The sequence below is a fragment of the Copadichromis virginalis genome, linkage group LG11 (assembly GCF_057382275.1).
Source record: "Copadichromis virginalis isolate Kocher_CV1m ecotype Utaka linkage group LG11, C_Virginalis_male_GT1.1, whole genome shotgun sequence".
Lineage (NCBI taxonomy): Eukaryota > Metazoa > Chordata > Actinopteri > Cichliformes > Cichlidae > Copadichromis > Copadichromis virginalis.
Genome location: NC_140628.1, coordinates 18,858,825 through 18,870,962, shown reverse-complemented (window position 1 = coordinate 18,870,962; position 12,138 = coordinate 18,858,825). Strand labels below are relative to the sequence as shown.

The 12,138-nt window shown below is 40.5% G+C and overlaps 1 protein-coding gene across 1 annotated transcript; it reads left to right on the top strand.

The window, feature by feature from the left end:
• The first annotated feature begins 299 nt into the window (after positions 1-299).
• On the top strand, positions 300-12,042 carry dpys (dihydropyrimidinase). Its single transcript, XM_085473454.1, has 9 exons — positions 300-662; positions 2,060-2,218; positions 2,388-2,567; positions 4,603-4,792; positions 5,067-5,223; positions 6,830-6,971; positions 7,516-7,658; positions 10,389-10,596; positions 11,367-12,042. The coding sequence occupies exons 1-9, from the start codon at positions 411-413 to the stop codon at positions 11,424-11,426; spliced, it is 1,491 nt and encodes a 496-aa protein (XP_085329580.1). The 5' UTR covers positions 300-410; the 3' UTR covers positions 11,427-12,042.
• Positions 12,043-12,138: the final 96 nt, after the last annotated feature.

Below are 12,138 nucleotides of genomic sequence, written 5' to 3'. Positions count from 1 at the left end.
TTTAGTGATTTTCTCAGCTTTTCACTATGAGAAAATTTATGCTACACATTTCAATATTTTACATATGGAACAGTTACTTATTTATTAGTTATTAAAGACATCGGCTCAGTTTTGGCACACAGTGAGTCAGTCCATCCAAGACTTCTATGATATTCTCCACATTCTTATGCATACCGAGTTAGTGTAAATCATTATTAGGAAGGCCAAATCTTTTTGGGTTACTGACCTGGGGCGTTTCTGTCCTTTGACATCTCATATGAACTTTGGAGTTGACCTGCGTAGCTTCTTTGGCACAGCTTCTGGGTTCCACTGCACACAGACGATCTCAGTGTCAGAGCGCAGAGATCGGTTCAGTTTGCGCAAATTGTGTCCTTACGCAGTCCTAACACTCTGAGTTGCGCGGAGCAGGAATGGAAGAGCCCAGCGGGATCCTGATTAAAGGAGGCAAAGTTGTGAACGAGGACTGCTCCGTGATCGGCGACGTTTACATCGAAAATGGGAAAATAGTTGAGGTTGGACTGAATCTTCAGATTCCAAAAAGAGTGCGAGTCATTGATGCCACCGATAAACTGGTGATCCCCGGTGGCATCGACACGCACACGCACATGGAACTGGCGTTCATGGGAACCAGAGCTGTGGACGACTTCCATATTGGAACCAAAGTAGAGTTTCATTTAAAATGAATCTGTCATATTAATTTCATGTTGCTTGGCAAGATATGTTTGGCTATGTTTAGCAAATCAAAAAAGCTGGTAGTAAGAGTAATCACCTTCACCTATTATGAGTGGAAGTGGAAGTGCATGCGATGGATGCAAGTCCTATTTTTCTTTTTTAATCAAAAGCTGAATTTGGAATTTGAGAGTAGAATCAAATGAATATTGGATAAAATATGAATAAAACACTACAGCGACTTGAGAATCACCTCTGTCTTAAAATAGCATCAGTATGCAGTTTTGCGTCATAAGTATTTGACAACAGCTTTAATTCAGGGAATTTAAGCAAAATATTGCATAATTTTTTGGGAAGGAAAATACATAGACAGACACTTTTAGAAGCTCAAAAATAATTGGACAAACAAAAATAATTTCATATATTAAGTTGTTTTGAATACTTGGATGAAAATCCTAAAGTCAGTGACTGCCTGAAGTCTAGAAGCTGTGGAAATCACTGAATGCTGTGTTTCCTCTCTTGAGATGCTCTGCCAGGCCTTTACTGCAGTCAAGTTCGGTTGTTTGTGTGTCTCTCTCTACCTTCAGTTTTGTGTTTAATAACTGAAAAGTATGCTCTGTTGGGTTGATATCAGGTGACTGATTTAGCCACTGAAGAACGTCCCCTTCCTTTACCTCGAGCAGTGGGAAGTGCAAATCCATTTTGCAACATTTGGTTGAATCTGATCAGAGATTATAGCCCTGAACGCTTCAGAATTCATCCTGCTGCTTCTATCAGCAGTCACAAAAACACAAATCAATAAACACTTTGACTAGTTCCACTGGCAGCCGTACATACCTATGCAATAATATTGCCTCCACCATGTTTGGCAGATGGTGAGGTGTGCTTTGGATCATGAGCTGTTTCTCTCCTTCTCCACAGTTTTCTCTTCCCATCATGTCTCCATTCCTCTCTTGATTGTATTCTTTGACACTGATATATCTACCTCCTCGAGACGTTGGTTAGATGTTGGGAAATTGTTTTTCTTAACTGTGGGGGTAACTCTGTTGTCAGAGTTAGCCTTCTTCTCAATGCAGTTTGATTCAGTTTCATTTATGTGGCTCCAAATCTTCTTGATCCCGCAAAGAATTAATCTGCAGGACAAAATCAGATCAGAGGTCATTGTAAAGCTGATGCCCACGACTTCTCAACATTTGTATCAGGTGTTATTTTAATGGGAGTGACAATAAGAAATCTGTCAATCATTGTTTATTCAGGCACCATTCACAAAGATGATTGTTTTTAACATCTGGACTAGTAGCCACACTCAAATCACTTTTTTCCCAGCATTTTCTACTTCACAGGTTAATCATTTGCTTACTTCTCTGTGGTAATGTGTGCATTTCACCAGGCTGCTCTGGCAGGAGGGACCACAATGATCCTGGACTTTGTCATCCCCCAGAAGGGCAAGTCTCTTCTGAAGGCTCATGACCGATGGCGTGAGACGGCTGATCCCAAAGTTTGCTGCGACTACTCGTTGCACGTTGCGGTCACATGGTGGAGTAACAAGGTGAATGAGAGTGAATCCTTTTGTTTTAGTAGACTACTAGTATTTACTGTCTAGACACTAAAACTAATGACACTAGGTCAAGTAGGTTTGCCCAGTCCAAATATTGCTGCCCCCTTTTCCCCAGAGCTCCATACATGTCTCCCTTATTACAATCATTTTTCTTTTTTAGGTCAAGAAAGAGATGGAGACTCTGGCCAGAGAGAAAGGAGTAAATTCCTTCAAGATGTTTATGGCCTATAAAGATGTGTTTATGCTGCAGGATTCTGAGCTATATGCTGCTTTTGCTCAGTGTAAGGAGGTCGGAGCCATAGCTCAGGTTCATGCTGAGAATGGAGATTTGATTGCAGAGGTTGGTGTGAACCACACGAAACAAATGAAAACAGATTTTGAAAAAGAAGTTGCTTGTATTAATGAGCTACAATTTTTGTTTTTTTCTTACAGCTACTTATTGCCTATACTGTACAGGGGGGAAAAAGTTGCTAATAGTAAAGTAGATCTGATATTTGACATTCCAAACTTAAGCAATATGGTTATTTTTTGTAAAATATCAAGAGTTTAACTTGAGAAATGAAACAACCTAAGCGTGGTGAGATACTAAAGCTAAACAACACAAGCCTATATGCTGTTTTTGATTTTCTGTCAGTGAAGGTTTTGTAAGTGCAGCTCAGGTAATCAGTGTCAGAGTATAAACACACCAGAGCCCACAAGGAATGCTAAGTTAATGTTTCACCCTGATGGCAGCTAAGCTTCACTTTGTGTCCAAAGAATAACAAACACTGTGGCTGTGAGGAACAGAGAGGAACTGTGGTGCTGAATGAGGAAGACAGGAGCGGCAGAGAAGCATGTGAGAGTTGTGCAGGACATGTATGAGGACAGGGAATAGTGGTGAGAAGCGCAGTGACAGAAGGGTTCAAGGTGGCAGTGGGATTACGTCAGGGATGGGCTCTGAGCCCCTTCTTGTTTGCAGTGGTGATGGATAGACTGACAGATGAGGTCAGCCAGGAGTCTATGTCTAGACTATGATGTTTGCACACAACATTGTGATCTATAGTGAGCATGCAGTAGGTATGTTCTGGAAAAGTATTAAAAGTTAGTTGAAGCAACACACATTACATTTGTGTGAATGAGAGGGAGACAGGTGGAAAGGAGAACATCCAAGGAGTAGTGGTAGTGAAGACAAGATGAGTCTATGGATGGTCAGTGATTCAAAGCAATGGCATGAGAAGTATGGAAGAGAGTCGAGGCTGGATTAAGACTAATGTCAGTGATAATTTATGACAGAAGGACAGAAGCATGAGTGAAAGGGAAGGTTTACAAGATGGTAGTGAGACCTGCTATGATTTATGGTTTGAAGAAGGTAAAGCTAACAAAAAGACACGAGGTTGAGCCGGAGGTGTGCAGGGCTGAAGATTTTCATTGGCAGTGACCCGAAAGGACAAGATTAGAAACGAGTACATCAGAGGGACAGCTCAGGTTGAGCAGTTTGGAGACAAAGATAGAGAGACAGGTCTGAGATGGTTTGGACACGCGCTGAGGAGGGATAGTGGATATACTGGAACTTTGTGGAGCTACCAGGCAGGAGGGAAAGAGGAAGACCTCAGAGGAGGTTTATGGGTGTAATAAAGGAAGCATTCAGAGGACTGATTTGACAGAAGAGGATAGGGATATGTTGGGATGGAGGCAGATGGTCCGCTGTTACCCCTGACAGAAGAAGATGAAGAAGGTTGGTTGAAAGCCCCGTGACACGCGATGTTGGAGCAATGCCAAGGAAAAAAGATGAAATCTGTCATTATCTGTCACCAGAAACCTTCCCCACAGATATTTTGACAAGTTATGTCAGGATAAGCATAGGTATAATTAATAGCATATATCCAGTTAAGGTGTTCAAGTTTCAGAGGGATAGGAATAGTCATGGTGGCTCACTGAATTGACATGAATTGGAAATTAACGATGTAATTTCTATTAATATTAGACAGAACTGCAGCTACATTCAGACAGTCAAAATCCCCACTATGAGAAAGATCTGTTATTTCTTATGTGCATTTTCCAGCATTTTTTCAAGTGTCATGGCAAAAAACTACCACCAGGGGGTAGCAAATACTCAACAACAACTCGTGGATCTGTTGTTGCTCAGAGCAACATGAATACTGTATTATTGCTGCTTGGAAGTGTGTTAAATGTCTTTCCAGCACTACAGTAAGGCACTCACATGTTGTTATTCATAGTAGCAAATTTTAATTCAATCGAATCAATATAGATTCATCAAGTATAAATCTGACTGTCTGGTCAGTCCGTCTCTGCCTTGAAGTGCCACCGTGCCGTGTTAACCTTCCATCTCCTTTAACCTTTAATCCTGACTTGTTGTCCCTGCTGTGAACTGACAGGGGGCTAAGAAGATGCTGTCCATGGGCATCACAGGACCAGAGGGCCATGAACTGTGTCGGCCAGAAGAGGTGGAGGCCGAAGCCACCCAGCGAGCTATCACCATCGCCCATGCTGTCAACTGCCCGCTCTATGTGGTTCATGTCATGAGTAAATCTGCCGCCAAGGTTGTGTCTAACGCACGCAGAGATGGTGAGTGTGGACTCCTCCCTCCTGCTGTTTAAAGAGGGTGAGGCTGAGAGCTGATGAGCTTCAAAACTGGTTTCAGTTTTCTTTGTTTTATGTTTTAGTCAAATATTGAGTTATACAGTGTTTGCACATTTTGTTTTTTGTTGCTATGGCAAAAAATAAAGCCACTGAGAATTTTATCTCAGCATGAGGTTTCTGATTGCTCTCGAGCAGATAAAGTATACTCGGTTTTAGTAAACATCTGACACAGGTTTTTTCTTTCTTTCTTTCTGAACAGGGCGTGTAGTGTTTGGGGAGCCAATTGCTGCCGGTTTGGGCACTGATGGTACCCACTGTTGGCACAAAGACTGGGCCCATGCTGCTGGTTTTGTCATGGGTCCTCCGCTTAGACCTGACCCCAGCACACCTGGGTACCTTATGGACCTACTAGCTAAGTAGGTAGAACTGAAAGTCCAGCAATATTGCTTGCTGGTGGTTTTTATTCAGTGCAGTGTGTGTTTTTTCCTGTCTCTCTCCCCGTACCCCCAACCAGTCGTGACAGATGGCTGCCCCTCCCTGGGCCTGGGTTTGCTGGAGGTTTATTCCTGTTAAAAGGGAGTTTTTCCTTCCCACCTTCACCAAGTGGTTTCTCATAGGGTACAGTCTGATGGTTGGAATTCTTTTTCTATTGTTGTAGGGTCTTTACTTATATAAAGTGCCTTGAAGCAACTGTTGTTGGGATTTGGTGCTATATAAATGAAACTGAGTTGAATTGAAATTCAATTCGGTTTGTATTTTGGCTACAGCTACAGATTTTTTTAGGCTATGGGAGTTTAGAAGTTCAGAATCCCATGTGATCCCACGCAGAATCAGCTAATACAGATTTATCCAAATCAGACAAAATGTATCTGGATCAAGTGTACTATGTTTTTGCTGATTTTTTGCTGCTACAGTTTTTGTTTGTGCTGGTATCATTTTGAAAATATTAATAAAAGAACATTTCTGAAGTAATTTAAAAGCATGCCACTTGGTGCGTATTAGTTGGACCTGAATCAGAGGTTCTGTTGACGAGTTAGGTCCAGCAGGCCTCAGGTTGGAGCACCAAACCCTAAACAGCTTGAAAAATACATAGTTTGTATCTGTCATTGTTCCATGTGATAAAAATAGCCCAAACATTGTTTGGTCAAATTGTTCATCCAAGGTCAACCACATTGACCTTTGAGAAACTTTTATTAATATCTTTAAAATGATAGAGGCACAAAGAGCCATTTTTGCAGCACAAACATTGAATACCACGTCTGTTGGATTTAAAGAAGGTGGGGATTTTAGCATTTTAGGATCATGTTCACATATGACATCTTTGCATGACAGAACTTTCACTTGCAATTTTGAATGGTACGACAGACTGTGTTAACAACAGTGATTTCTGGAAGTGTTTCTGAGGCTGTGCAGCTATTCCTATGACTAAATCATTCAGTCTGAAGGCCTGTAGATCAGGGACAACTAATATTCATTTTGAGCCTTATCGATTGTGCACTGAGATTTCTCCAGATTCTCAGAATCTTTTAGTTATATTTTTTTCTGTAGATGATGAAATATTCAAAGCTTTAGCAATGTTATGTTAAGGAAAATTATTCACAAATTGTTCCACAATTCGTACAGTTTTTTTTTTTCAGATTGGTGAACCTCTGCCCATCTTTACTAATGAGAAACTCAGCCTCTCTAAGATGCTCTTTCTATACCCAGTCTCATTATTGACTTTTGTCAATTAACTTAATTAGTTGCAAAATACGTTAGCTCCAAATTAGCTCAAAATGAACTAAGATTTTCCATGAAATAGTAAAAATGTCTCAGTTTAAAAATTTGATGAGCTTTCTATATTCTATTGTGAATAAAATGAAGGTTTATAAGATTTGATAATTTGACATGCTGTCGCAACTTTTTTGGGAGTGAGGATTTAGAATTGACCAAAGTGACCCTCAAGGTTACTGATACATTTTTTAGGTTATTCCATCATCAGTTTGGACATAACAGTCATTTTCCTTCTGTTCATTGTGCCAGTGATGATCTAAGCGTGACAGGGACGGACAACTGCACCTTCTCTGTGTGCCAGAAAGCCCTGGGCAAGGACGACTTCACCAAGATCCCTAACGGTGTGAACGGTGTCGAGGACAGAATGTCTGTCATCTGGGAAAAAGGAGTGGTTAGTACTAAGGATATACTCACTTTTTTAGTTGGCTCTTTTTAAAGCACCGGTTTCTTGACAACAAGTTTTAAAGATGCCATGTGGTTAATGTTCGCATAACAAAAAGTAGCAAATACACATTTTTGACTCTGTACCGGCCCATTTGCATTCATGACGGCGTGCCATGATGTTTAATGTTGGGTTACTGTTTTTACTATCAAATATTAATAATTCTACTTTTCTCACAATTATTTGGATGATATGTGTATTTCTTTTTTCCTGCAACACACAATAAACTCCCAGAGCTGCAGATGGCTGCACGATTGCAAGCACTGCATTTTCTGGCCATTGTTGTGGGGACTGTGTATCAGCTCAGCTGCCCCAAGGCCACTGGAAAGATTTATTTTGTGCAACAGTGCTTACAAATCACACATTAGATGATATTTTGGCAGAAATGAGTTGCTTGCACTGACCTTTTGTCTGCTAATTCTGTGTATTGTTGTCATCCAGTGTGGCCCCCTAACTCAAACTGGGTGCTTTGTGCATTTTCTTCTCCCCTCAGCATAGTGGCAAAATGGACGAGAATCGATTTGTGGCTGTCACCAGCAGCAACGCAGCAAAAATCTTCAACTTCTACCCGCAGAAAGGCCGAATCGCCAAGAACTCGGATGCTGATGTGGTTATATGGGACCCAAGGATGACCAGGTGAGAACTCCAGCTCAGGTCATTCAGCAGTCTGGAAGAAATCTTTAGAAATCGAGCAGTGAAAGAAAGCCTTCAGCTGGTGTACGTAAAGTTTTAAAAGTGCATGATGAATGCAAATCCTGATGTTAAAAATGGTAACGTCGCCACTGTCTCCATCAGAGCTCCATCACACGGTGATGCTGATCCATTTGGCACACTTGAGAGCGTGTCTTAAGTGTGCCAGGCACTTCACTAACTAAGATAAGGTTTTTAAGTTTAGCTGTAAAGCATGTAGGCGACAGATACAGGCACCTAAAAAGAGAAGAGCTATATCTTTCATCCTGTGCCACGTCAACACTAACGCACTCACTAACCCTCCACATAAGCTGATTACGTCTATGCTCCATCCAAAAGTCGGTGTATGTCATCACTTATCTATAGCTGCAAATTAAAGCATAACACAATTTACATATGAATGAAATTCATCACTCTATTAAAAAAAAATTTAAATTGCTGTTTGGTAATTTTATATTTTTAGGAAAAGATTTTAACACACTTACATAAGGCATGAGTGAGACGATGCTGATGGGTCATGGTAAGAATTTTGAAACTGACGAATATTTCATGTGGGAGCTAAACCAATTTCCTTCGTGCAGAATACACGGCGTTATGGCTGCTTTCAGGAATGTGCTCAGAATATCGCAAAACTGGTCATGTGATTGTGTTGTATTATTTGAGCTGTTGTGTGAAGCACAAGCACAAACGAAGACAGTTTGCGTTCCAGCATCATGTGTACTGTAGCACAATCTTATATGACCTGGAAATAGCAATGCACCGCTCTGTTTGCTGAAGGATCTGGGCTGCGTCCCTCAGGGATCTAACCCACTGTGGATGTGAGTTGATGAAGAGCATATTAAACCCCAGTGTAATTTTCTGTAAATGAATTTACTGATAATAATACAAAAACAACAAAAAAAGATTATGTCAGGACCAATAAACTCCACAGTTGTTACTATGACGTGCTTTCCAGTTTGTCTTTCCTCTCAGACCTGTCACTCCTGGACATCAGCTGTTGTCCATTTAAGTTGTGTCTTTACCATATGCGCATGTCTGTGGAAGTCATAATGCCTTTCAAGCATGAGAGCGCATTGTATTTGATTGCTGCACAGTGAATTCATCTGTGAAACTGTGTAATTAATTTGCCGTCAGCACAAGTGTCACTTCATAACATCCGGGACCAGGGGCCACAAACAGTTGCATAACCGCCTCCCCCCCACAAAAAAACCCAAATCCCTAGGAAGCTCACTCAGTTGACTTGTTTCTCATAATTGGGTGAGCTGAATAATGAGGACACATCTTGTTTTCGTCAGTGCACACTAGGCATGGTGTCTGGCTTCACAAATCCACAGGAAACATGTTTGTGAATGGAGAGTAAAAGGGGTCAATGAAAAAAGAAAGAAAGACATCCGGTGCATTTCATGGAAGCAGCTGAGTCACACTTACTTTGCTGTTCCCTGCTGACTTGGTCTTTCACTCAAATGTGATTTATTTGTTCGACATCATCAGTTTGTACTGTGCAGAGCATTTCATACATTTATTATGAAGAGATTTTCTACAGTCCTAATCAACTTACTTCACGTAGTTGTGCAAATATACATGTTGTAACTTAAAGCTGCTGTGATCAGTCATTTTCTGCAGATTGCCCACTCCTCTCTCTCTCTTATATTTTTGTTTGTTGGTCCAGTCAATTCCAACTTTGGTTTCAGTTTTTGATTGAATGGGCTCGAGTTAGTAATTATATGGAATCTGTCTGTGATAATACAGCCACAAATTCACATTAACTCCCATTAATTTGATGCTGTATACATCAGAAATTCAGACGTTTGTCAACATGCATAAATACATTGGGTGACTTTCATGTGTTTGGCTGATCATATACACCTGTTCAGCTGTTGGTTGAACAGGTGTACCTTTTTTACATTTTAATCCAGAAACTAAAAACTAAGAAACGAAGAAATTCTATCATTTCTTTATAAATCAAACCTGGCAAGCCCGTGTGAACTAAAGCCCCAGTTTCCTGTCCTTAGCTCACAGGCGTGGCACCCAATATGGTCTTCTGTTGCTGTAGGCCATCTGTTTCAAAGTTCGACATGTGTACATTTAACAGCAGTATTGTCATTGTACACCATTTAAATTACTTTAATAATTTCTGCTACTAAACTCCATCACAGCTATGCTAAATTTATTTTGCTGAGAACTGAAAAATGTTGCCGCTCTTGTGTTTCTTTGTTCATATTTCCCATCAGGTTCCAGCTTGCACAGTCTTTTTTTATATCTGGATACTGGCTATGCTGCAATATTATGTGGCTGTGCTCACGCAGCAGCCTTTGGATAGATGCCACAATAATGTAATAGGCAGCAGTGAAAATGTTGAGGTGCCTTTTTATTGTCTGAAAGAAGCTTAGTGTATGTGCTTAGTGAGCCTTTAAGAGCCTCACATGAGCAAAAGTTTTGAATAATACATTATATTACTGCTGCACAGTGAACCAACTGCAAGTACATCTTGGCCTGATTCAATCAGTTTCAGATGAGGATGGACTGCATTAAGTTTTCACAATAGCTTTATCCTTTTCTTTGGTATTCAGAAAGCATCCAGCAATTATCTAACGCAGGCTACATGTGACCAATGAGTTTAGCTCATAAAAAGCCTCCACTGACTGTTTTTAAAGCTGCCAATGTATCTTTATGTAGGAAAATATCTGCCAAGACTCATCACCAGGCTGTGGACTACAACATCTTTGAGGGTATGGAGTGTCATGGGGTACCTGTCATTACCATCTCCAGAGGCAAAGTGGTGTATGAGGATGGGCAGCTGAAGGTGTCACCAGGACATGGCCAGTTCATCCACAGAAAACCATTTTCTGAGTTTGTTTACAAAAGAATCAAGCAGCGGGAGCAGGTTAGTAAAGTCTTAGCGTCAGAAGTGTCACTGAAGTTCCACATTTTTTGGATGTGAACTTAATGGGTAGTGCATACACATACATATACAAAAGTGTTGCGATTTTGCAAAAAAATTTGCTCTTGAAAAAATGCACTCAAAAAAATCAAGTTGACATCAAGCGATGATTAGCTGGCCCTGAAACAGAGATTCTGGGTTCATCCAGTTCTCGTGAGAGGGCAGCATCAGGGAGAATTTCAGGGTTTGGTCCAAGAGTTCAGGCTGTATCACGATAGCTTTCATAGGTGAGTCTGAAAAATATCTTTAACACACAAAATATTCACACCATTTTTACACATCTGGTGTGTAAAAGCCTTTAGCCTAACTGTTCCCTCTTTTATTTACTATTTATGGTCAGTTGAGGTAAGCAAACTGGGTGCTGGTTGTAGCGTCATATATGCTGTAAGCATATAAATTTGGATTAAATTACCCAGAATATTGCAAATAAGTATATCTCAATAAGATGAACTATACAGGAGACTACAGACTACAGACTCAGGTGTGATTTTGACTCAGTCTACTTCTGATATTTGCTAAAACTGATATTTTCCTGTGTCCATTCCAAGTGCAGATCATGAATTGCACAGAGGACATACATTGGCAGGACCGCTTAGCTGTAAAACACTTTTCATAGTTAATTCAGAATTATGAACTTGAAGCAACCAGACTGGGAGTAGGTACCACGCACAGGATGACCTAATGTTTCTGTCTGCTTTGTATTTGACCTGCAGGTGAGGAAACCTACAGCTGTGACCAGAAAGCCATATGAAGGCAAAGTCATTTCTGTCTGAACACATACCTGGGAACTTAAAGGGCACCTTAAATCTCCAACAATGCAACCCAGAAGCTACCCATTGCACAAACAACAAGTGTTTTCTCAAAGACAACCTTCATTGGAGTAGCTTTTTGCATTTCAAGCATATGAGGGTTATAACATGTTGAATTTCTGCCTGAGTCAATGCTCCGCTGGAAGAGGAAACTGAGTCACATACAGCTGTATCTGCAGCCAGCTCTGTTCAGTACACAGATCACAAAAACCAACTCTGCTGCTGCAAACTATACATTTATTACTAACACCATTATGTAATAACGCAACTCACCATAAGAAATGCAAATCGGGTTTATGCATGAGTTCCTGGTTAGTAAATGAAAAGTCTCTAAATAGAAAAAAACAAACAATTTCACTGTATATTGTGTTCTGTGCTCTAAAACAATAGTAAATCAGCATTTATAGTTGTGTGTAATTATGCCTGAGTTTTCTTCTTCACAGCATGTTTTTGCATTTTTTACCCCCATCTTCTAAAATGCCAGTTGCCACTGGTAACAGAACTGTCTCTCACCCAAAAGCATCCTTTCCCTTTGATGAAATATTCATTAAAATACACTGACATGCATGTGGTAATAAGATTTACTCCGCTGACCCAGACGGACTCTGTGTTTGCATATTCAGCAGGCTCACACATCATTATACACTCCATCTATGCCCATGTATGGACTGCATTC